This window comes from Poecile atricapillus, chromosome 11 (assembly GCF_030490865.1).
Source record: "Poecile atricapillus isolate bPoeAtr1 chromosome 11, bPoeAtr1.hap1, whole genome shotgun sequence".
NCBI lineage: Eukaryota > Metazoa > Chordata > Aves > Passeriformes > Paridae > Poecile > Poecile atricapillus.
In genome coordinates, this window is record NC_081259.1 from 16,589,322 (window position 1) to 16,614,024 (window position 24,703).

The window sequence follows — 24,703 nt, forward strand, 5'->3', positions numbered from 1 at the left end:
AGCTGGTGTTTATTTCAGAGCACTGTGGGGGTCCAGAATTGCTAAATGGCTTGTGTGCAGGCTGGTTTGCCCAGCCTCATTATTATTAAACCATTGTGATATATTAGCTTTTGTTTAGAGTAAAAACTGACAAATTATTCTAAGAAACCTAGGGGGGAAAAAAGAAAACAAAGTCTAATAAACAAAGCCTGAAGATCTCTAACAAGAAAACCCACCTCCTCAAAACAGCCAAAGCCTTGAAAGTTTGTCATCTTTTAAAAGCAAAACAATTTTTATTTATTTTTTTTCCCATACTTTCAGAAGGGAGATTGTCCAGAGAGTGGCCTGAGTTGTGGTGTTTTAGGCTGTTATTCCACACAGGGACAATAAATCATGGAAAAGCACAGTTAATGCAAAATAAATGGTTTTGAGAGCTCAGTGTGATAGTTTAATTTATGTTAACACCCAGAGTTGTTGACTTAATTGACCAGGCAATTTAAAAGTGTTTACCTGTCAAAGATCATTAATTCAATTATTATGAACTCTTATGTGTGAGTAATTTAGAAGCCTGGACTGAAATCTATTTTCTTGAACACAAAGACATTTTGGCAATGCAAATTCTGACTTCTGAAGGGAAAAGGAAACTTACAACTTCCTGAGTTGTTTTCTTTCCAGTGTGTTGACAGAGAAGGTATTTGAAAAATATAAATTATTGAACTGGGGGTAAGTAACTTGTTTGTATTTTGTGTTACAGACTTGGTTGCTGGAAGCCTTCCATGTGATCAAACAGTACTTTCAGACAAACTTATTTTCTATTAAATGAAGTTTAATTTTGAGGTAAGGTCCTATTTAATTTTCTTCGTTGTGCATATAATTGCATAAAACCTACAGTAATTTAAAAGCTTGTACGTATAAGTATAAAATTTCCCTTAGAGAGTATGTGAAATATATACTTCTGTGGCTGTGTTTATGAAGAGAGAAACTGAGCTGAAAACTAAATGTGATGTATGAATATTGAAGTGCCAAGTAAATATTGTAATTAACAGCCTGGAGATGAACCTGGCTATGAAAGATATTGACTGTTTTGAAACAGTTGCCAGGGAGACTAGAGGATATGATCATGTAATAAGTGATTTCTCTAAGCCTTAGGAAAAAGGGCCATGCCTTTCATTGGTATGAAATAAATACCTAAGAAGATGACTTAACTCTTTCATCTGAATAAGAGGTGACAAAATGAACAAGGAAAAATCTTTACTAGCGTAACTTCACAGATACATTCCCATTTCTGTTCTGTAATGCTCTCAGAAGAGAATATCACTGAGTGGAAAAATTGGCTTTGGGCAAAATGTTGATAAATCTCACCCCATGTTCTTAATCCGTTGGAGTTACTTTGACCTTGTCCACATTACTGTTCTAAATGTGTCTCTGGCTTTGACTGCTCATCTGGAAATGGTGCTTGAAATACTGAAAGGTCGCTAATGGAATTTTGTCTTGCAATTTTCCATGTTTGAAAAATGTCTTCAGCGAACTTTCAAAGCAGCCTATAATTAAGCAGCATGCCAGTTTGTATCAAATATGTCTAAGGATAAGGTTAAATGGAGGTGTTTTAGGTACATCTTGAAGTAGGCTTTGCTAAGAGCAATAACAGAATACATGAATTTAGCTCAACCATTTGAAGTCTGCCAAGCTGACTTTGAGCTTATTGGTAAGATGTGCTCTTTCTGAGCACATTTGGTGTAGGATGAGGTTTGACTTCAGTGTAGCACACAGTGTGTGGCAGTGCACTAGACTGAGGGAAATCTAATTGACATGTAACGTTTACACAAACTGTTACACCCTGATAAAAGTTCAGCCGTGTTTCATGATTTCTTTCTTCCTCTGTCTCTGCTGTAGAAGCAGTGGATGTTTTGGGGTTCAGTCCTGTTCCCTTCTAAAATATAGGTTTTTCTCAAACTTAACCCTGTTCATAAATTTTTATAAGGATTACATCAGCTTCTGATTTCTGTCCTTCCTTATTGTTGTTATAAAGTTGTGAGCTTTTACCTTGGGGGTCTGGAGTACTCTTAGAGCTGGAGCTCCATCTCCGTGTTGTCCTTCTTTGTGCCTGTGACAGAGGTGTTGATTTGATGGGTGCAAGCACACTGTTCTTGCTCAGCTTTTCTGTTTTCATTAGTGTTGGTAATTCTGGCAGTAACTGAGCTTTATGCAGTCTATAGCTCTGGGTCTTTTTCCTTTCCTCAGCTACTTTTTTTTTTTCCCCTCTTTATCTCTCTATTGTTCAAACTCTTTTGATTAGCCATTCCCTGTTTGTTTCTTCTTTTGGAAGAAGTGTTCTTTTTTTAATAAAAAATAATTTAGTAATCAAGAAGCAGAGTCTGATATCTCTGCCTGAACTGGGGTTAACAAAAAATGTTTAGAGCTGGAACTCAGCCTTTGAGATGGTGTGAAATGGTTAAATTTTGAGGCACCTTGTTGTTCCTTCCCTCTCTGTTCTGGTGCTGGCATCAAAAAATGAAGGAAGCATGCACTAAGGTCATTCAATCTTGCTGCAATAACATCAGCCAAAGCATTAATATTCTAAAAATTGTAAACTGTGACTGGTAATGTGTGTATGGTAAACTGTGTCTGTAAATCTCAAGAAGTTGGTGGAGGTTGGAAAAGTAAGAAAAGGATTTTTTTAGTAGCTATTTAAACCCACTGGAGGGAGATTGCATGATCTGCTGTTTTTCTCTTTGGCATGGCACCGTGTGAATTGCAGACTGTGTGTAAACTGTTGCCTGTGTTTTCCAGCATTGCCAGTTCCATGTGACCGCCTTTCTGATGAGGGATGTATGCTGGATTGCAATTACTGTCTTCACATGACATGCAGGGCTTTTTATTTTTTATTATTTTTCTGTAAACGCTTTTCTATCTCCATGACATTAAAATTAATAAAGAGTGGTAATTTATTTTAAAAATAGTGTTAATCTCATGTTGATACCAAATTGTGATAGCTTGTGAGGAAAAATTGTCTGGATAGTACTACAGTAGATGGGATAGAAACCTGAGTGTTTAAAGGGGTAGAAACATAACTGAATTAATTATAATTTAGATTTAAGTAGTGCTTGGCTTTGTTGTAGTGAACTTACATGATGCTGATGGAGGAAAAACCCCAACCTGTTGAGCTGTTTGAGTCTATATGGGTTGTTCCTCTTATTTCTTTTGCATACTTAGGCTTTTAAAAGCTGATTTAGTCTGATTGCTGTAGGAGAACAAGACAGTAATAGCTCAAGTTCCAAAAAACACATTCTCAGGTATTCTTACTTACCTTAGGCAGTGTCCAGTGTCTTGGCTTCTAACATGCTGCATTTAGTTTCAAGAATCCAGCTCAGCTGCCTGTGGAGTAGTTCCAATGCATAAAACCATGTAAAGCAAAGGCTGAAGAAATGCCATTAAGTGAATTGTTCTGGTGGACTTGATTCAGCATCTGATCCTGGACAATCTGCCTCTTCATGGAACTTCCAACAAGCAATATTGAAAGATTCAGAGAGGAATTGCATGTAATAATTTACATGGTTCACTTGATGACATCAGATACCATTTTAGCCACAGTCTGTGCATACATATATTTACTACTGTCCTCCCAAGGACTCTGGGAGAGGAACCTAGCCAAAGAATGTGATTCTCTTCTGATTCCTACAGAAACTCATGCTTTTGGTTTTCTCTTGCACTGTTCTTGCAAAACAGGAAAAGAAGTCTGGAAGGCCTCTTCAAAGACGTGTCATTGACTGCCATAGTGAAGGCTCTCGCTCCTGCAGCTTCTGATTTCTCTGTTACAACTAACTCCAGTCAAGCTCTTTGCTTATCTTACCTTAAAGCTGTTTCAGCTCTGTTTGGGACAGTGACATTCCTCCTGTAGTTCCTTGTAATTCATATTTCCTCTTGAAGATACATACTATCAAGTTAGTTTGCAAATAGGCCTTCTGACTTAAAAAATCAAGCTGGAGTTCAATTGCTAATAAGCTGATTGTCCTATAAACAACTCTTAATTAGACCCAAATATTTTGCCTGAGGGAACTTCCCTGCTGGGTTCTTACCAAAAGAGATGCTGTTGCTGTATGATTATAAAGCGTGAACTGAGAATGCTATCTATTAATGCTTACTAATAATTACAGCCTGCTCTCTTAGTAACCTTTCAAAACTTGTCCTGCCTCATCTTTGTTTTGCTGTGTGGATTTTTTTTCCCCAAGTAGTTTGTTTGTAAAACTTAGTACTGCATGCTGCAGATAAATGCAGTGAATTTTTCTGAGATTCTTGAAGGATTTTAGGGTATATTTGCTTACCAGCACGTGTGGTATGTGTGTATACAGCCACAGTGGTTGAGCAGGGCTTTTCTTAGGGCAGGGGGTTGTGAGAGAGTTGTTGCATTTTAGTTGTCTGTGTGTGCTTGCAAACGGAATAAACAATGTTTAGTTGTGTACAGTGTTAAGTTCCTTGTGTTCTAACTGATGAAATGAAAGGTTATGCTTTTTTGGCTGCTTGTTTGAGCTTCAAGAGCTCTGATTAGCCACACCAGACAGCGTGTGGTGTCTGAGGTTGCCAGGCTACTTCTGCACCCTCCAGGTTGATATCTTTGTACTTATTGCCCATTTAGAGCCTCAGCTTTTACTGTATTTACTTACTGCTCTTGACTTCATCTTTGAGCTAATTAGAAGGAAACTGAGAGATACTTTGTTTCCTTTCTAACTAGAAGAGATTCTAACCTTACTGACAAGACAACTTTCAGTGTAGTGTTTACAAGTGTGATATTTGTGCCTGTGTGTTAGTTATCCCTGAAAGCACCTCACTACAGTTCCCAGTGGAGTGGCAACAGCCAGTGAAGACATCTTCACAGTGTCTTGTCCAGCAAGGAGTTGATGGCCTTGCTGTGACATGTGGACATAGATTTCAGCCATGTCACCCACAGATGATATTTTGGTGCTCTGGTGGAGAATCAGCTTCATCTATTAGTGACAGCAGCCCTTAAGCCCTGTTAAGAGCACTGTGGCAAATGCCACAAAAGTTACAAATTGACAGTGATGGAGCACCAAAGAGAGGGCTTCTTGAAAGGTGCAGTGTCACCTCTTTTATGATAAGATGCCAACATAGGTGCCATTGTGAGTTAAGAGTAAAATGGGTGATGTTAGTCACTCTGCCTATGCAATCAGCTGCCTGCCTTGTGGTTCAATTATGCTTGATTTTTGAAGGACAATTCTTTGATTTGCATTCATAATTCTGGAAATTCTGGAAGTATACAAAGCTATCAGTTCACCTGGGTTTGTACTTCAGAGCGCATTTTGCTCATGCAGGTCTTAGCAGGCACCAGTCCACTTAAGAAACATTTCATATGTACAATAGAATTAGATTTTCAACCTCTGTGAACAACAGAAACTGTCATATGTCCTGTATTGCTGGTGCCCAGTGCCAGCAGGTAGTTGGTAGGAATACTGAAAAGAGTAGAGGACTTCTGTTCCATTGGATTTTGTTACAAAGTTAGTCTAGTATGAAAATACACAGCTTTGCCTCTAGTACCATGTACACAGGCTTTTAGGCTGTGACAGCCTCATGACCTAGATTTGTGTTTCCTCAAGCTTGAATGAACCAGTTAAGAAATATCTCCAGGGAGACAAATCTTTACTAAATCATAGCAGAGCTTTGCTTTTAACCGTGGCAGTGACGATTTTCCTTTAATTGGATGTGCGTGGTCCGTGTTTGGCAGTGACAGTGGTGGCTGTTCCACGTTTGCCTGCTTTGGAAATGCAGGTGCTCTTGGGCTGTGTGTTACCTCAACACTCAGCTGGCAAGGATGTGAAATGCATGTACTCTTGTAGCATTGAGCTGACAATTTGCATTCTCTGTTTGCTTAGCACTGCTGTTCAGAATATACAGATAAAATCATGGCCTCATCAGCTCAGACACCACAGATATGAGGGTAGCAATGGTATGAATTAAGGTGAGTAGGTAAATGATCAGGGATGTCAGCATGCACTAACTGGTCTTCTCTCTAAATCACCTTTCTCCCACGCATCTTTATTCTGATATTTTATTTTATTTTATGCTTTTGGCTGGATGATAGTCGATTCCTGTTGAAATTGTGATGCAAACATCTGTCCTTATCAGTATTAGGAGAAACAACCATTTACCTTGTGTTCCATGTGTCTTGAGAGGCCTTGTTAAATGCTTGTTGAGATAACTTTGCTGTCCCTTGCCTTGGTCTGTCTCTGTGTACAGCAGCTGATGAAGTCACTACTGCCTTCCCAGTTCAGCAGAGCTGGACTCTCAGGTACAATTGTGGGATAATCAGGTGTGATTTAGTTTCTTGGGAAATCTTTTCTGGAATTTCTGTACTTGTGGTTTTATCATGTTAGTTATCTCAGCAAGATATTGTGGAATGGAGATCTGTTTTGTGTGTTACCTGAGGCTTACATTCAGAGTATTGATTTGACTTGTAAAATTTTCAGTAGTGTAGAGTTGGATCCTGCAGTGAGTTAGTAATCAGTGAGCCTGACAAAAAATCATGGAAGCTCTCTTAAGTAGGGCAAGTCTGAACTTTATCTCGTGTGTGTGTCATCCATTTCAGTGTTTTTAACATTTTAACATAGATGCATTCACAAACAGCAGACAATTCACTTTTGCATACTGTTACAGAAGGCTTTTTAAGGAGCTGGTTGGTGAAACAGAAGTGAGACAAGGAAGTTTGAGAGTAAATCCATGCAAAAGCTGTTCATTTACTGTTCATTTACTATGGTAGTACAGACAGTGTGTAGAAATTACTGTTTTGTTAGAAAAAACTAGAAATTACTGTTGGGACTGATGGAGGAGGAGGTGCAGTAGGGTATGAATAAATGCATTTGTTACACAGCTTTGGCAGTTCAGCTAGGTGCTGGTTAGTTCTGTTTTGCTCCTCTTGAATGAAACCAGGAGGAAAAGCAATTCTAAGTTAATTCCCAGTGCAAAGTGAGGGTGGGGGTGTTTTGGCATCAACTTTCTTCCTGTTAATTTGGGGACATTTCTCAAACATGTTGGAGCTTTTGTTCAAATTATTAGTTTGTGACTTGCAATAGACAATTTACGGATTTATTTGATTTCAGGGAGAATAGACTTAGTATTTTTTAATATCTATAAGTATTTCATCAAAGAATATTCTTTTGTATTTAACATTCAAACTGTTTCACTGAAAATATCTATATTACAAGATATGAGGAGATGTTTAGTTTTGTAAATACTGGTCCTTAGATTTTCAGAAAGCTTTTTTTAGTAAAGAAAAAATTTTTTAAAAAAATATTTTAACTGCTCATGGAGTATGTAAGCCCACACCTTTTGTAGTTTAGTAGTAGCAGCATCCCAGCTCTAGTGAGAATGTGTCCAGGCAGAGAGCTTTGGGGGAAGGATGCAGTAACTCAATTGATACTTGCAGGAGGGCTGTGCAGATGAAGCAGAAGTATCTGCTGAGGCTTCGTTCTGCCCAGGTACAGCGTTCACAGCCCATGGTGACCCAGCTGGGACAGTGTTCCCCTCCTGCTCCTGTCCTGGGGCTGCTTCTGCCATAGATCCTCTGGCTAATCCTGTATAATCACTCCTTAACCCAGAGGCACATGTTCCTCCAGCCTGGAGTTACTTTAAAGAACCTATTGCTGCCTCATTCTTGTTTTGCTTTTCAGTACTTGTTAACATTTTGGGGTAATATCTTATTACTTTACCTTATATCTTATTATCTTGGATAAAATGTTTTGAAATGTTTGTGCTTGTTTGCTTTGTTGGTGAGGTATCTCTGTGAGCACACCGAGGCCTGCTCATCTTAAGTCAAGCACTGGTTAGAATTTAGTTTTGTTCAGATTTTCCAGAACGTGAGCCCTGTGATGGTTCAGCTCAAGGCCTTGACATACACACTCTGATATATATCTGCAGGCACAGGGTTCTCTGAGTAATGCTCTGTGGCTTTTTTAAGAGCTCAAAGCTGCTGCTATCTCTCCCAAAGCTGTCAGATTCATAATTTATTATTCCATTCTCCCACTTTACAAGCACAGATCCATCACAGTCTGATTTAGAAATTCCCTACTTTATTACTCACAGAGAATTAGACAGTAGCAGGCAAACCATTTAATGTAAAATTTTCTTAATTTCCAGGATTCTTTTAACTTCTGGTCAGCCATTCCACAGGCTGAATGATTTTGGGTAAAGCACAGAGAGTCCATTACTTGCATAGAGAAATATTTAAATGTGGTGTGAATCAATGTGTAGAAGATAAAGGGAATGTGGAAGATATTTTCCACTTGTTTTTCTCTGTGATCTCAGCCATTTTTCTTGACCATGTTCTTAGTTCTTTTGAGAAAAAACAGCTGTCCTGCTCTGGCAGTCACCCAGGATATGGAAACTGCCTGTCCCATTTATTGCTGAAAGCCAAGTGAGGAGATTCAGAGCCTGCACATAATCTGGAGGAGGCAAATGAAAACCTTTCTCTTGAGTTTGAGAACACGGCGTTGGAGGAAGCTGATAAGTCATGAGCTCTTTCCAGAAACTCTTTTTCAGATGAAACATCCTTTGGTGTCTCTGAAACCAAGAGCACTGAACTGAAAGAAACCAGACCATTGATGTATTTAGGTCCTTCCTTCTTTGAGTTGAATTTGGCCTTGGGTAAAAAAAAATGGTCTGGTGGGGGAAGGACACAGTAACAGGTTCCCAACTTGTAAAAATGCATTAAAGATATCAGGGATAAATTTGCATGTCTGTTTATGTAGGGAAGGGAAAAAATATTCTTTTGCAGAGTGCAGAACCTAAGTTCAAAACTTGTGTGAGGGAGAAGCATCCAAAAGGTAGAAATAGTAAAAAGAAGAATAATGGAGCAGTTTAGCTCTGGATGTTGTGGGCTGCATTTTGATGGAGCTTTGTTGGAGTGGATTAAATGAGCATATGGCAGGGACAGCATTGGGATGCATCATTTTGCAGTGCAAGGCACTATGCTGGGCTGTCTTTTGGTGTTCTTTCTGACACACATGTTTATGGTTTATGTGGTGCACAATCACAAAGTGAAAACATTAAAAAAGCTGGAAACCTAAACAATGTACTTTTCAAAGAATGTTCTCTAAAAAACAGGACCCATGCTTGTTTTTAAATTAGCCAGTAGAGCTTTGTGTCATGCTAACAAGAGTACATACACCTTGATGCTGGAAAGCTGGAGCCTTCCTGCCTTAACTGAAAGCTGGTGAGAAGAATCCCATGGGTGTCCATGGCTCCTGGCAGTGCAGAAAGGACAGGAGAGAAGGGAGGAAAGAGGTGTTACCCTCTACATCAGGAGAGGGAGAGGCTGCCAAGAGCTGTATCTGAAGAACAGCTGTGAGCAGGTGGAAAGCCTGTGGATAAGAATCAGAGTCAGGAAACAAAGGAGAACTTGGTGGTGTCTGCTCCAGGGCACCTGATCCAGGGGAGCCTGCTGACAAAGTGCTTGGTCCAGCAGCAGGAGGCATTGCAGGTCCTGCTGGGGACTCCATCCCCTCCTGCAGCTGCTGGAGAAGGAGCACTGTGAGCTGCAGGCAGCCCAGGAGACTCAGGGAGTGCCTAGAGGATAACTTTTACAGCAGGTACCAGACATCCCTTCCAGAGTGGGTGCAGCCCTGGTGACCAGCAGGGGCTCATCAGGGATGCTGAGTTTGGAGGCAGTCTGGGCTGCAGGCACCAGGCACTGTGGAACTGGCAGTTGTGAGGGATATGGATCAGATGAAGAGGAAAGTCAGGCCCCTGAACTTAAGGAAAACAAAATTCCAGCTCTTCAAGTCAGTCACTAGCATCCCTAGGGAAATTCCTGTTTAAAAACGTACACATATATTTATGCAGAAATTATTTGGGGATTCTAGTGCATTTTCTGTTTATGGAGAAAGGATTTAAGTTCTGAAGAGTTCTTGGAGATCATTGTGGAAAGTCCTAGTGATGGAAGAGTGGTTTGGACTGTTAAAACAGCAAGGGAAGACACTGGAGACAAAATCCAGACTATCTACAAACTGAAACAATACAAAAAGCATCTGTAGCTTCCTGTTTCTGTAAAAAAATGCTGTCAGATTTGGTGTAGTTTCTGACATATAACTGAAATGAAAAAGAACTCATTCTTGAAGCTCTCTGTAAAAACATCTAGCAGGTCTGTGTGGAGACTTGAGAAAAACCATAACACCATATTGCGCACTTCAGAATCTTCAGGAAGGAGTGCTTATGTGCTAAGCAAATCCTGCTTTTGATGAAGTAGTTATTTTAAGCTGTTGGTTACCAGCTAGTCTAAATGATCTAATAAAAATGTGTGGTGAAAGAAAAATAATTTTCTGTCAGCAGTAAATATGTTGGCAATATACCCAGTAAATGTGTTGATTTTTTTTTTTATGCACCATTTTAACCTACCTCAAAGAAAGTATGGACATTTATTGTGTGTACACAATTTTTTGAAAAATTAATTTCCATTTTACCAAGAAAAATACATGTTTTGGCTAATTTCTAGCTTGATGATACTAATGAGACTTTATATAGAAAGTGCACTTGAATAAATGTAATTCTACTGAACTAGTTTCATTTGTTTAATGAAAAACTGAGTATATTAAAGCATTAAATGGAAAACTGTAAGCAACAATGCCATTACTGCTTTTTCAGGTACTTTAGTAGGAACTTGCAAGTGACCTGGCACCATGGTAGCTCTTTCCTTGAAGATCTGTGTCCGTCAGTGCAACGTGGTGAAGACGATGCAGTTTGAGCCATCCACTGCCGTGTACGACGCCTGCAGAGTTATCCGTGAGCGAGTGCCAGAGGCTCAAACAGGGCAAGGTGAGTTCTTGAGTTTGTCCTTGCTCAGTTCATTGCCTGAATTGAAACTGGACATAAACCCATGGGAATTTTTGGCATTACCCTGTTTTTTCATTTATTTTTTTGTGTTGGAGGGTTTGATTTTTTTTTTTTTTAAGTTTTATTTTAAGTTATAGAGTTCTGAAGTGAAAGGAAACAAGTGCAAACAGATTTTTAAGCAAGAGAAAGTAATTGAATTTTTTTTCTTTTGTCCCAACAAAGGTTTTCCCACAATAGATCCTTTTAGTGAAACTTTGGCTTCTTAAATAAATATCTTGTTTGCCTAAAAGATGAGAAATTGCCCTCCTGCTTGGAGAGCATTTTTTTTGGTATTACGTACTTAAAGCAATGTTTCTGGCAATGCTTTCTAAGAAAATCTGCACAGACTTATTTTGTACCTCAACAAAGGAAGCAACAACACAAATTACAAAAGAATGGCTGAATACCTCCAAAATATGCAAAGAGAAGTGTTTGAAACTGGTTCATAACTAAAATTGTCACCATGCTGTGCATGCCCTACTTAACATGGTGTGCTACGTGTTAATCAAATGTAACTGTCTCTGTACCACTGGGCAAATTAAATTAATACACACTGGGAAGAACCATGGACAAAAGATCTGGTTTTAACAAAGTTGTTAAAAAATGCAAAGCCCTTTGGTGCTGCATTGTATATAATGCTACCAAAATGTAATTCTTACAGCAGGTTTTTTTATTGAGGTTTAAGCTCTCAACCTTTACAGCCATTTCAAAAATCTTGTCTGAATTGTTAGAAAAACTTAGTAGTAATGGACTTCATTACTATTACTGAGAATTGCTTCTCCTTTGCAGTAGTCCTTTGGAAATCTAGTTACAGAGCTTCAGTTTTCACATAAAAGTTGTTTATTTTTACCATGCTGGTCTCTTCAGGCAGTGATTGTGGATGGCTGTTGAATTCAGAGAAGTTGAGTGATAAATATCACTGAACATCATGAACCTCAAAGAAAAGCTGAGGAGTTCTCAGACTTTATAGTAGAGCTTTTCCTTTACTGATGATTGCAGTGCAATTGCAAACTTCAGAAAATGAGGTTAAGTGATGAACTGAAATGTTTCCAGCATATCCTTTCCTTTTCTTGGTGGCTGTTAAAATGTGTGTGTTTGCCTGTCAGTTCAGAAGACTCACAGTGGTGCAGTACAGTTGATAAACTGCTTGTGTACAACAGAAAATGTACTTATGGCTATCAGCTGTGCACATTTCATTTCTGCCTGGTCCCAGCACAAAGGTGGCCATGATTTTCATGAGGAAATTGCACAGCTCCTGCTATTTCATTACCAGGTTCACACATCACAAATGAGTATCAGAGCAGTCTGTGCTTCCTTGGTACTTCTGTCCTGTGTTCAAGGCACTTTGTCTGCTTCTGGAGGTCACAACCTATTTATAGGCACAAATTCTAGAATCTTGCAGAAGTGATTCTGTATTGAATCTGTATCATAAATATCCTTATATGTACAGATCATTTGACCTTTCAGGAGAGGTTTTTAATTAAGGTCAACAGGGAAAGTTTTTCATCTTGGTTGTTTTTGGAAGGGTTCTTCCTTTTTAAATTGGCTATCTGTAAGTCAGCTGCACTTATATCGATTAAGTGTAAGGTCTTTTATATAAATAATTGCATAAATAATGTGTTTAAGGTAAATGCTGTTAAATGTAAATTACTGCTATGCATGGCATTTAAGGATGAAATATTATCTGAACATTGTAGGTATTGTTACCTGACTTTCTGACCAAAGGGTCTGAACACATGGCTGAGTGTAAAACTGCTGGCCATGAGAAGGGGCATTAGCTTATCCTGAAACAGAGCACATTTCCCTGCTAAATGGTTGTTTGTTGTTTGTGAAGTATAATCTGTATTGATTGTTGATACATATGGATGGGTCTTAAATTAACAGTCATGATTCTTCATTTCATATATCTGGAGTTTAGTCTTTGAAACCAAAGCCTGGGTTTGTTTTTGTGTGGCAATGAAAATATTATAATTTACTTCTGAAAGAATCAATTGACATTGTTTAGCCTTCAAAAGATACAAGTTTTTGCTGTGTTTGCTATGGATATAATTCTAGAAGCCTTGTATATTTTTAAATACCTAAACCTGAATCACCTACCAGAATGATTCCCAAGTTTATAATAAACTCATTTTGTGGAGAGTTGAAAGCAAACTGTGTTTTGAAAATAGAACTGCTGCTAGAAATAGTATGCTATGGTTAAGGGCAAACTTGCTTGTATTTTTGGTTAGTCAATTCCAAAACAGGATCTGTGAGCATTTAAAAAAGGTTGTCTCAAAGAAAAGTACATATAAATATAGTACACAGTAGATCTGACATGTGAAGATGTGATGGCATAGTGAAACTTCAGTTGAAGTCTTCTGTAAAGCTTGATGTACCCTGCTATCTGCTGCTAAACTAAATATTTCATGAAGCACAGAAAAAAAATTCTATCCAAGTTTATTAAGAATGGAAGGTAGGTGTAATGGAGGCTTAACCCTGAAGCTGAATAGCCCTGAATAAAACCATGTTGGCTTTTTTAGGTTTGATATTTTTCAATGTGTCTCTGTCTGTTCTGTTCCACAGCCTCTGACTATGGATTGTTCCTGTCAGATGATGATCCTCGAAAAGGTATATGGCTGGAGGCTGGAAGAACACTGGATTATTACATGCTGAGAAATGGGGTATGGTGCAAGTCTCTTGCTTCCTTCATCACCATCTTCTTAGAAAACTTGTTCCTTAAATAGCAAGAGGAATGTTTTGCATTTGGAGGGGTAGGAGGGTCATGAGTCTGTTCCTGAGCCTGACCTAGCCCTCTTCCTTGCTGTGCCTCAGCTGTCAGTTTTTTCCTGCATTCAGGTTGTGACTGTGACCTACTGTGGTCAGCAGTGTCTTCACAGAATGATTAACAGAAAGTTGAAAAATAGCTTTTGTTATATGTTTTATATATGATGTTACCTTGGTTAGAGCTGGTTTCTTGTATACTTGAGGAGCTGAGGTCATATTGGCTCATGTTATGGGGAGCTGGCTACAGCCACATTTGGAAATGCTGCACTAGATTTTGCAGCATGAAGGTACTTGGGTCTATCCTGCCCTGACTAGGTCTTGCCACTTAAGACAGTCCTTGAAAAATGACATTGGCAGATCTAAAAGCAGTATTTTCTCAAGTTTATTAAATGAGTACGTTTGCCTGTATTGTAACAAAGGAAAAATGCAGCTTAGAGGGTGGGAGGGGAATACTGTTTTAGGCATCTGAGGTAGTGGGTTGGCTTGTGGTGCCTTCCAAAAGCATTTAGAAACAGTTTTGTTTTCTTCCTAGGATATACTGGAGTACAAAAAGAAACAGAGACCTCAGAAAATCCGTATGTTGGATGGTTCAGTGAAAACAGTAATGGTGGATGATTCCAAGACAGTGGGTGAATTGCTGGTTACCATTTGCAGCAGGATAGGTAAGGTTTTGGGACCCACATACTTAAGAATTTATTTTTCTGCCGTATTTAAATTTTGATTGTTAGGACATTATGTGGCTAGAAATTGTCATACATGTGAAAGACTTAAATTTGTTTTAAGTTACTGCTTACCAAACACTTTCTTGAAACCTGTTGCCCACTTTTATCAAAGTCTATAGAGAGTCAGCTGTACCCTTAAACTTCAGGATTTAGCAGTTGAAGGCACAGAGTTATCCAACAGTACAGGTACTAATTTTTTATTGTACATTTACATACTTTAACCTGCTATGAGGTAGAAGTTTAGAGCTGAATTTATACTTGGTGTTAATTGGATAAAGGAGGAACATTCCTGACTTAGAAATGCACCAAGCTTAGGACTTTGTGTTGTTATGATAAAGAGCTGATCACAAAATTCTATCACTTGTAAAGCAGCCAGAAGCCATCCAGAGCAGCTGGTCAAAAATGTGTCATATTGCTTGTAGTCTGCCTCAGTACTTAGCTAAATAGACATTTTTGAAAAGAAAACTGTGTTTATTACATGCACTACATGCATCCAGCATGGATTAATTTAAGTCATAAAACAGTGCTTAAATATAATTTAGAATCCAAGCGGCCGTAACTTGAGTTATATTACTTTACTTGGAAAGTGAATAATATATTTCAGTTTTGAGGTTTTGTATGTTGGATTCTAATGTGCTGTAACTAATTTACCTCAAAAATTAGTTTTATTTATTTGCCTGAATGTGGTCATGTAGGTGAGCATTTAATTTGCTGTCTGGTATAATATAAACATGCTTTCCCAAGCAGTACAAAAAGCCAAACAGAACAAAGAAATGGGAACAACTTAGCACATATGCTAAATATTTTGAACTGCTTTTTTATTCAATTTCATGTAAAATTCACAGGAAGAGTTGAGTCATAACAGGTTAAACAAAAAATCATGTATTTCACATGGTTTCTGTTCCTCTGTGGCTGTGCCACATTTCTTTTACATCGTGGGCAAGCTGAAATTACTCAGTCCTCAGGAAGCAATTGTAAGCATCCATGAATGAAAATTCACTATAGCCTGTCTCCATTTTGGAATTTACAGTTATTTTATATTCCATCATGTTTTTAAACTGGCTGCTTCTCTTGGTAGGCAGCAGAAAAAAAAAAAACAACTTTATACTTAATTCCTTCCTGAAAGTGGCAAATGCAGCATATGACAAAGAAATAATGTATTGGTAAGATGAGGTCAGATATTGGATCTATTTGTAATTCCAGGAATAACAAATTATGAGGAATATTCATTAATCCAGGAGAGCATCGAAGAGAAGAAAGAGGAGAGTACAGGAACACTTAAGAAGGATAGGACATTGTTACGTGATGAAAGAAAAATGGAAAAACTGAAGGCAAAGCTTCATACAGATGATGATTGTGAGTAATGCATTCCAGGGTAATTCTTTGATTAAAATCTTTCCTCAGTATAGTTGCAAGAAGCCATGCAGGAATGCATTTTTAGTGTGTTTCAGTTGTTTCCTGGCTGTGTTTTGCATCCCTTTATATGTAGTGCTGTTCTGCAATTGAGTGTTTTTAAAAGGAAGTGAATGGGTAAGTAAATGCCTTTGAGAGTTAGCAGGTGTTCTCAAGTGCTTTTTGGTCCATGTTTGGTAGGGGTATTCCAACTGAAGTGTGAAGGGTTGTTTTTGTCCCTTCATTAAAGTTGGATAGTTAATAATTGATGCCTACTGGAAGCCACCAAAAGGTAGTTTTGTGTTTGAAGGTCTAAGTTTTAACTGTAAGTTAAAGTTTGCCAGCTAAGACAGTATTTCATTTGCTTTGTGTGCTAAGTCATGGTGACTTTTTTTCTGTTTTGCTGTAAGACGCTAAGGTTAATTGTAAGTGGCAGGAAAATGTTTGAAAATTGGATTCAGGGATAAGAAAGGTCAACAGAATCCTTTGTTTTAGAGGTAAAATGTAGTAAACTTATTTTGTGGTGAAGTTTTGAAGATTAAATTTAGTGGTAAAGCATTACTATAGTTGTTTCTTCAATATTGACGATATTTATGCTGTAGTATATTTTTGTTTGACAGCAGTGCTGTTTTTCAGTTCTCATTGGTAGCAAATCTTCAGCACTGATTACTAGAAACAGAAATGAAAGTAACATGGGCTTCCCCACATGAGTTTCACCAGGGCTTTTAACACTGGCAGCAGCATGGATTTAACAGTGTGCATGTCTATGGCTCTGTTGCAGTAAATTGGCTGGATCACAGCCGGACCTTCAGAGAGCAAGGAGTTGATGAAAATGAAACGCTACTCTTGAGACGGAAGTTCTTTTATTCAGACCAGAATGTAGATTCAAGAGATCCTGTTCAGCTTAATTTGCTTTATGTTCAGGTACAGTAATTTCAACCTTGTCTGAGGAAAGCTGTGTAGGTTAATTAGAAAAAATTTGCTGCTCAAATACTCCATCTTGTAGAATTCCAGTTCTGAATGTGCTTTAGTTTTACTCTTTTGTCTAGGCCTCTGTATGACATATCATGACAGATAGTCTCTGTCCTTATTGCCATATCTGTAATTTTGTGTTTACCTACTACTTATGGAGATGTTTTTCCCTCCTATATAAGGCAGTGGGATGAAGGCTTTTCAGTGTATTTGCACACACATGCATCCATATTTATGTGTGTACATACACAGAAGTGTCTGTGTGTGTTGTATTTGAAATGGCTGTCAAATTCTCTTTTTGATCACAGCTGATACAGTCATAGCTTCAATAAGTCTCCATAGATAATCACAATGAAATAATCTAGCCTTTTGTTTTATTAGTCACATACACAACCAGAATGGAATAATAAAGACATTCAGAAGGAAAAGGGTGTGTTGCTGGCTGGATTCAAGCTTTCAAGGAATTTGAGGTGCAATAGTTGTTTTGGGTGTCTCTAACACATCTTTGTTTATGTCCTCTAGGCTCGTGATGACATTCTGAATGGTTCCCATCCCGTCTCCTTTGAGAAGGCCTGTGAATTTGGAGGCTTTCAAGCACAGATCCAGTTTGGACCTCATGTAGAACACAAACATAAACCTGGATTTTTAGAGTAAACACTTCTAACTTCTAAATTTGGGTGACCTCAAGTGTAACTAATGTTGAGTTGTCACAGATTAAGCACATTTTATTGCTCCAAGCAGAGGTAATCAGATTCAGTGTATTTTCAATAGCAAATCTCCCAGTGAAAGGAGCTTTATTGCACGAATCTGATGAGGGGACTTTTGGCAGTGGCTATTAGACAGCACAGGGCACTGGCTCCTCCCTGAGTGCCAGCTAAGTGCACACTTAGTACCAGCAGAGTACAAGAGTGGAAAGAAGTTTTGTCATTTGAATCAAGTGGATACTCCTGTGTGTAAAAATTTGACTTTCCAAACTTTTTAATGGCATTAATCACTTGGTGAGATTTACCCTGTCATGGTGTTGTAGGAATGGGATTCTAGAACTGTGCTCTGTTTCAGGCATGCACAGAGTTCTGCTTATGGCTCATCCTTTAATCTTTGTGATAATTTATTCTACCAGGAGAGAAAACTAAGTTTGACTGAACTTTAGATGTCCCCTTTTTTTACTGATTTTGATTTTCTGATTGGTTTACCTGCAGTACAATTAACTGAGGGCCGAAGTCTGAGGAAAACAATGCAGGAAGGTAAAAGAGAGCTTTTCACTGCACAGTCCATCAAGCCTTGCCTACATACAAGGCTCATAAATACCTGAAGTTGAGGCACAAAACAATGGGTGTGTATTTGGTTTGTCCTGTTCCACGGGCAGAGTGCTCAGTGCTGCCTCAGGCTTCCTTTGTGAGCCACTTTGAGGTTTATGGTATCTCAGGGAATCACTTTGAAGTGGTGTCTTGCTGTGGAACATGCAGTGCTGCAGCTCTGGTTGTTTGAAGCACTTTGCTTCTGAAGGCTATTCCTGAAGTAGCAGTTGAGTTATGTGAAGAAATGTCTTTCAGTTCCAATCAAGAACCAGCTTTTCTTTTTACTGTCTGTCTGCTCCTGATTGGCCCATGAACCTTTCCTATTAGAACTACTGATGTCTAAAAATTACAGGGGCCCAGTGTAGCAGCTTCAGTGTACTTCTGGTTTTTATTTCCTAGAACTGTGACCAGTTACAAACACTCTTCCTCTAGGATTTGTCTGTTATCTGCTTATTTTCCCTTCTCACTCCACTCACTGAAGAGTATTCCTGCAGCAAACCATTGGGGTATTATCTCATGATAGGCTAATGTGCCATGGAAATGATTTCAAGAGATAGGTGTTCCCAGAAATAGTTGCTTTTAATTTTTAAAGCAGTAATTTCCCACAGCCTTAACCAGGGGCTTTTGCAAACCGCTGACCAGCATTCAGTTGCTTAATTTTTTTAGAATTTTCTGCTTTTTTTTTCAGTGGAAAGCTTCTTTTTATTTTATTTTTTTTAAACTCCCATAGAGTGAGTGTGTTTTCTGGCATTCTGCAGCTGCTGGCTGGATGACACTTCTGCCTTGTTTGCAGTGCTGGATAGTTTGGAGTCATGAAACAGCCATCACTCATATAATGTGCATTATCTTTTTTTTAATCCTAATAGAGATGAAAGGTATTAATAACTGAACAATCTGTTAGAGAAAGAGTGTTACTCCAGTGGAAACCATTTTGAGCCAGAATTCCAAAATTCAGAACCTTCTTATATTCTGTAGGGCATTTTTGTCTGGTGTTGTTTTATTTTCATTTAGGGCTTTGATTGTATTTTGATTAATTTGAACCAAACTTGGCAGGTAACAAAGTGTAATTGCTCTCTGTCCTGGTGTTTAATCAGTTTCTTAAAATTAAGCATTTCTCATTTGGAGGTAATTCAGTTTTTTCCTCTGTAGATGAACCTGCTCAAAAACCGTAAGTTCCTGGTCATTGTCTCCTAATTTGAAGTGTACATGTTTATGATTTGGTGGTGATATGTTTATTTTACATAGCCATCAGGACAGCCTTCTTGTGAAACCTCATGCTTTTCTTTTCTGAGTCTAAGTGGGCCAATATGAACAATACACAGAAATAGTATTGTTAAATGTTCATTAGTTTCTTCTGAAGATGCATCTCTCATCCTTTCAGAAAAAAAAAAAAACCTTGTTAATTTTTTTATCCCCTTGAAAAAGAGCAAGATTTTTTTAAAAGTTTCACCCAACTATGTTCTACTGTTTGGTGCATAAACACTGATTCTTTGCAAGTAAGAAAGTAGTTTTGTTGTACATAAACTGTATGCTGTAGCTCAATATGTGAAATATTTTTGAGAGGTATCCAGTCACTCACTATTGAGACCTTAAAATGCTTCAGTTTCCCTCAAGGAGAACGTCAGCTCCTACAAAACCCTGCACAGAACAGAATAGCTTTAGCATTTAAAGAAATTGTTTGGAAACAGCTTAATTTAGTTTGCCATGTCTATAATATGTTTGTGTAGAGAGACCTTTTGTATCCTTTTGTCCCTTCTAAAATATTCTTGGCACAGATGAAGATTATTGCCTGCATCTTGCTAAGTGTTGGTATTGGTTGTTGGAATTCCCTTGAAGCTCTTGCCAAAGGGAATTGTGAAAGCATTAAACTACCACATTAAAAGTTGTCTTTCTTGGTGCCCTTCATGGTACAGACATGGTTTTCTATGGCACCTACAGAAGATTCAGCCCTGGGGCTGAACTTGCTGAGAGAATATCTAATAAAGAGCTCGCTCTCTTCATCTGCAGACAGAAAAGGAAAGGAAAGACCTCACACTGCACACCTCCACTTCTTTGCAAACACACTGGCAAACAGAAAAGCTGCAAAGGATAAGTGACCTTGATGCTGAGCTCAGATCTAACCTGTTTTTCTGAGTTGAGCTGTATTTTTCAATAACACTTTTATGCTAATGAAAAACAGTCATAAGTGTTGGCACGTGAGATGAAACTCAGTGTAAACCAAGTTAAATCAACACTGCTTGCTATTAGCTGGGTTTTTTTGACTGAGTTTAATGTCCATTCTAATATGTGTAATTTAAGGGATTAAAGAAAGGCTAAATTATAAGATATTGCCATTCTTCTTGCTAGCTCCATTAAAAAGCTGTAAAATAAAGTGAAACTGTGTCTGTAAAGAAAATACCTGGATTATAGATAGAACTAAAATAACTTCAGTCTTTTCACAACTGGCATTTCACCCTTTCAGCTGAGGTGATCACTTGCTTCTTGATTTGAGAATAGTGGAAGGTATTAGAAGGAAAAACTTCCAGTCCACCTGCATGTGCAGGTGTGTTACCATTACTGCTTGGAGGAGAAAGCATAAAGTTGTTTTCTTAACCCTTGCTGCTTATGAAGCTCCAAGTAATGTTTGCTTAGCAATTTTTAAAGTGTTATATTAATTTAAAAGTAAGTAGGCAAGCTTAAAAATGTAATGGTTTTGATAGTTTATCTGCAGACAGATAGCTGAGAAAATTAATTCTAGCTAATAAAAGATGAGAATTTAAAGCACATTGATAGCTGTAATTTGTTTATGTAAATCGATTTCCAGAGTGAAACTTGGGTTTGTTGTTTTCTTAATTTGCCTTGGAATTGAATTTAACTAAACTGGTTTTAACCTGTGAAATTCTGTATAAAACCACCAGTTGTTTCCTAATAGGTACATGAGCTTTCTAAGATAATAAGCTGTATTCAGTCCTTATCTACAGTTTTAATTTGTCTCTTCAGCCTTCCCTACCCTGTGATGTGTTTTTAAATAAGTCCCTCAGAAGAGAAATTGTTATCATGGTTAACTGAGATGTAGCTATGAGAATGAGAAGAAAGATTAGCAAGGACAATTGTTCTTGTTTTATAGTGCTAGAGCTTCATGGAAAAGACAAAATGTGTGATCTCAGTACTGATTAATATTTTTAAAGCACAAAATCCTAATTTAGTCTTCTGAGCTACTTTTTGATTGTCTGCAATGGCAGGTTTTGTGTTTAAAAACACACACACAAAAAAACCCACAGTAATATAAACAAAAAACCCTCAAGATATAAAACCACAGTAAGTCCCACAGAAGAGTTGAGCAATTTTTTTGTCAATCTTGTTTAAAACAATCCATCCTTCTCAAAACTTCTAACTTTGCATCCCAGTAGATAATCTAGCCTTCAATGTTAAGTGTTGCTTGTTTAAATGACAATGAGGAGGACATTCTCCAGTCATACTTTTTCTATGATTCTTAATAGTCCAAGGTAGGGGGAATCCTTAGACACTAATTATTTGAACTGTGAAAGTTTCTGTGGGTGGAAGAAGACCTGCTGAATATGACATGGTTTCATCAGAATAGAATATTCCAGATGGGAAGGTATAATCCAGAGCAGTTATTTGTTCAAGTGTGATGTTGATGCACCCTCAGGTTAGGGTGAGATTTGGCTGAGATAAAGGGTTATTTTTATACAGCAAGGAGGGGCAGATGAGGTGTTGCAGGATTCCTTCTGACTGAACTCCAAGGAGACTGAACTTGTTTCGTTTAACCCCTGTTCTGAGAGCCTTAGAATCTGCAAAAATTAAAACTGCTTCTTTACTTTGAGACAACATAGTGGTATTAGGTGGCCACCTAAATTACTTTCTAGTTGTTCAGTACAATATTAGTGTTCTAGCACTTCTTGGATGACACAGGAAAGAACTTGGTCCCACATGTCAGTAAATCCAAGCACTGCTGTAAAGTAGCAGCAGTGTCTGAACTTAGAGCAGGCTCAAACCTCGGTGTCCCCTTCTCCCAGATTACAGCAAGTGTAGTTGCATTTAAATGTGAAACCCTCTGAGCTGCTGAGACACATCCTATGATTCAAGAATGGGAAGTGTCTCAGCTTTTGTTTATTTTTGATGAAAAGGTGCTTTTTGCTGCATGGGGCAGCAATTCAAGTGGTAAGGTAACCACGTGCTCTTACTCTCCTTAATTGGTTTTGTTGTGGTGGTATTTGACACCCAAATTAGGAAGCCTGGGGGACCTAGTACCAGTAAAGATGTATGGAAAACATCCCTCCTCAAGAAGGAACCATTAATTTTGGAATTTCTTTTTTTGTTTTTTTCCCTAGCCTGAAAGAATTCCTGCCTAAAGAATATACCAAACAAAGAGGGGCTGAAAAGAGAATATTTCAGGTAATTTTGAGGCTGAAAAAACTATTATACTGTCACTACCTTTATAGGAAGAACCTGAGATTTCCCATGTGCATACTTTGTATATACTTGAACTGTATAGCTATCAGAAAACAAAGTATGAAGTATTTGACAGCTTTTATTTTATTTCTTCAGCAGATTTATTGTCCTGATCCTTTTCTCTTCCCTGATGATTATTCAATGTGCTTTGTTAAATGGAGAGAATGAGAATTCAGTATTTTTAAGAACTTTTTTCAGTTGCATTGACATATAAAGATGCATATTTGGACTAAAATAGACAGATGTTTAGGAAAGCCAGTTTTAATTTCATGCCTCATTCAAACATGAGCGTCAATTCTGCTTGTTAATGCTTGAATGCAGTGGTGTGTGTGGGAATCACCCTGTTGTAAAAGGCTGGAGCAGTTGATTATAAATGGTAAAATGTACTGACATTGTTAGAAGTGGTCTCAGAGTCTAAGTTCTGTAGATGCACCAGGTATCTCTGCCCACTGAAATACAGGTTTGGCAATGGAAATTGGAAAATCCCGAGGTCACCAGGTGAGATAAAGTCATATGGCTCTGGAAGGACACACCAGAGATCTGTGATCTCAGCTAGGGAGACAAGTCCAAGAGCAGGAACAGGTCACATTCTTTCTTTTGTCTGCTGCACTCTCAGCTGAAGAATCCCATCACTTAGTGAGTCTGTTCTACCTTGAGTTTCCAATACTTCCTTCTGGATGACTATGTCTGACATTTTTCTGTGCACCTTTAGGTGGTGCAGTGACATTGCAGTTTAAGCAAAATCCAGATTCATTCACTTCTGAGTATCATGGCCATCCTGTTCATAGCATGGGATTTTTGCCCTTGTCAGGTATGACCTTTGAGTAGTTTCAATCATTATATGCTTTAGTGCATGGACCAGAAGCTCATCAGTGAGGGCACTGGGGAAAGATTTGGCAACAAGGTAGAATATGTGAGCTGTCTTTCTGAAAAAAACCCAGGTGTTTCCCGAGTCATGAAGTTCTGGAGCTTGGCAAGTGCTACATTTTTGCCCCCTGTTCTTTTGGGATCCAGGTTGTGTTCTCTGTGCTGAGGTTGACAGATGGGGAGCAGCCTGTGTTCTTGGGATGCAAGAGGTTTTTGGAGTTGCAGTTGCTCTCCCTTGGAAGCTCCCATGCTGTTAGGGGGAAACAGGTGGAGTAAGAAGGCATTTCTCATGTTCCTGGTGCTCCCTCTGCTGAATCAAATATTAGCATTTAATGAATGGTACTATTTAATGAATGCTAACATTCAGTTAGCATGAAAGAGGTGGAACCAGCAGTTCACAAGCACATGAGGGGAAGATAGGGGTGGGAGAGGAAATCCCACAAACAGGATTTAAATAGCCAGACATGGATGCAGTTTTCAGCACAGTGTTCTGGACAGGAGAGCAGATGCTGAGGTGAGATTTAAATACATAAGATGGGTACCTGTCATTACTTACATGTAATCATCAATCTACTAATGGCCAAATTGTTTAAATAATAAATAGAGACTGAGTTACAAGACACACTTAGATGAATATTTCAAGATGAATTATTCAGAAAAATCATTGTTCCTTAGCTGTAGAATTATTTTCATGTGATGGAAAAAAATGATGAGTAATGCTGCAACTGGCAAAAAAGGCCTATTGGAATTACCTACAAGACATGAGAAATAGTCAAGTACAAGGTGTGAGGCTGTCATGAATCAGAACTTTTGTGCATAAAGCAGGAAGAAATAATCTGTTTCTTGGAGGAAAGAAAGGGTGCTGGTACACTTAAATGACTTTTTAAAGCTGAGTGAAGAGGCATTAATTGTATGAAACTTAATGGTGTCAAATAGCAGGAATACCTAGAATTTTAAACTGTGTCAGAAAGGGTTTAGTGTGCATGGTCTGAAGCACAAATTGAATGGTTGATGGTCAAATAGGAGCGTTCTGTTTGCTCAGGTTAGTTATATTCTCTGATGTGAGGCATTACATGATAGTTTTGCTAACATTTCTACACAGTATTTTTTCAAATATTCTAATTGTTGTGATTACTAACTAAGTATCCTGAAATAGATAAAAACTGTACATGTTTTTTGTTTGTTTCTGGAAAGCTTTGGTTCTGCTTAAATGCTATGGAATTCTCTTACAGGAGCACAAAAACTGTGGTGAGATGAGTGAAATAGAAGCCAAAGTGAAGTATGTGAAGCTGGCGCGTTCCCTGCGCACCTACGGGGTGTCCTTTTTTCTTGTGAAGGTAATGTAGCTCTTGCTGTGACCATCCTGTATCCTTGGTTGTGGAT

General features: G+C 38.3%; 1 protein-coding gene across 7 annotated transcripts in view; it reads left to right on the plus strand.

The window, feature by feature from the left end:
- Window positions 1-24,703, plus strand: part of TLN2 (talin 2) — a 132,286-nt gene that overhangs the window by 36,787 nt on the left and 70,796 nt on the right. For 6 of the 7 annotated variants that reach the window (XM_058846577.1, XM_058846572.1, XM_058846574.1 and 3 more), the window contains 9 exons: window positions 734-816; window positions 10,627-10,797; window positions 13,417-13,514; window positions 14,150-14,279; window positions 15,543-15,695; window positions 16,513-16,655; window positions 17,226-17,353; window positions 22,333-22,396; window positions 24,553-24,657. In XM_058846577.1, coding sequence (XP_058702560.1) covers window positions 10,662-10,797; window positions 13,417-13,514; window positions 14,150-14,279; window positions 15,543-15,695; window positions 16,513-16,655; window positions 17,226-17,353; window positions 22,333-22,396; window positions 24,553-24,657 — 957 coding nt within the window. In that variant the 5' untranslated portion in view covers window positions 734-816; window positions 10,627-10,661. Of the gene's footprint in view, window positions 1-733; window positions 817-10,626; window positions 10,798-13,416; window positions 13,515-14,149; window positions 14,280-15,542; window positions 15,696-16,512; window positions 16,656-17,225; window positions 17,447-22,332; window positions 22,397-24,552; window positions 24,658-24,703 lie in introns of those variants that run through there. The other variant, XM_058846578.1, reaches the window with a different exon arrangement.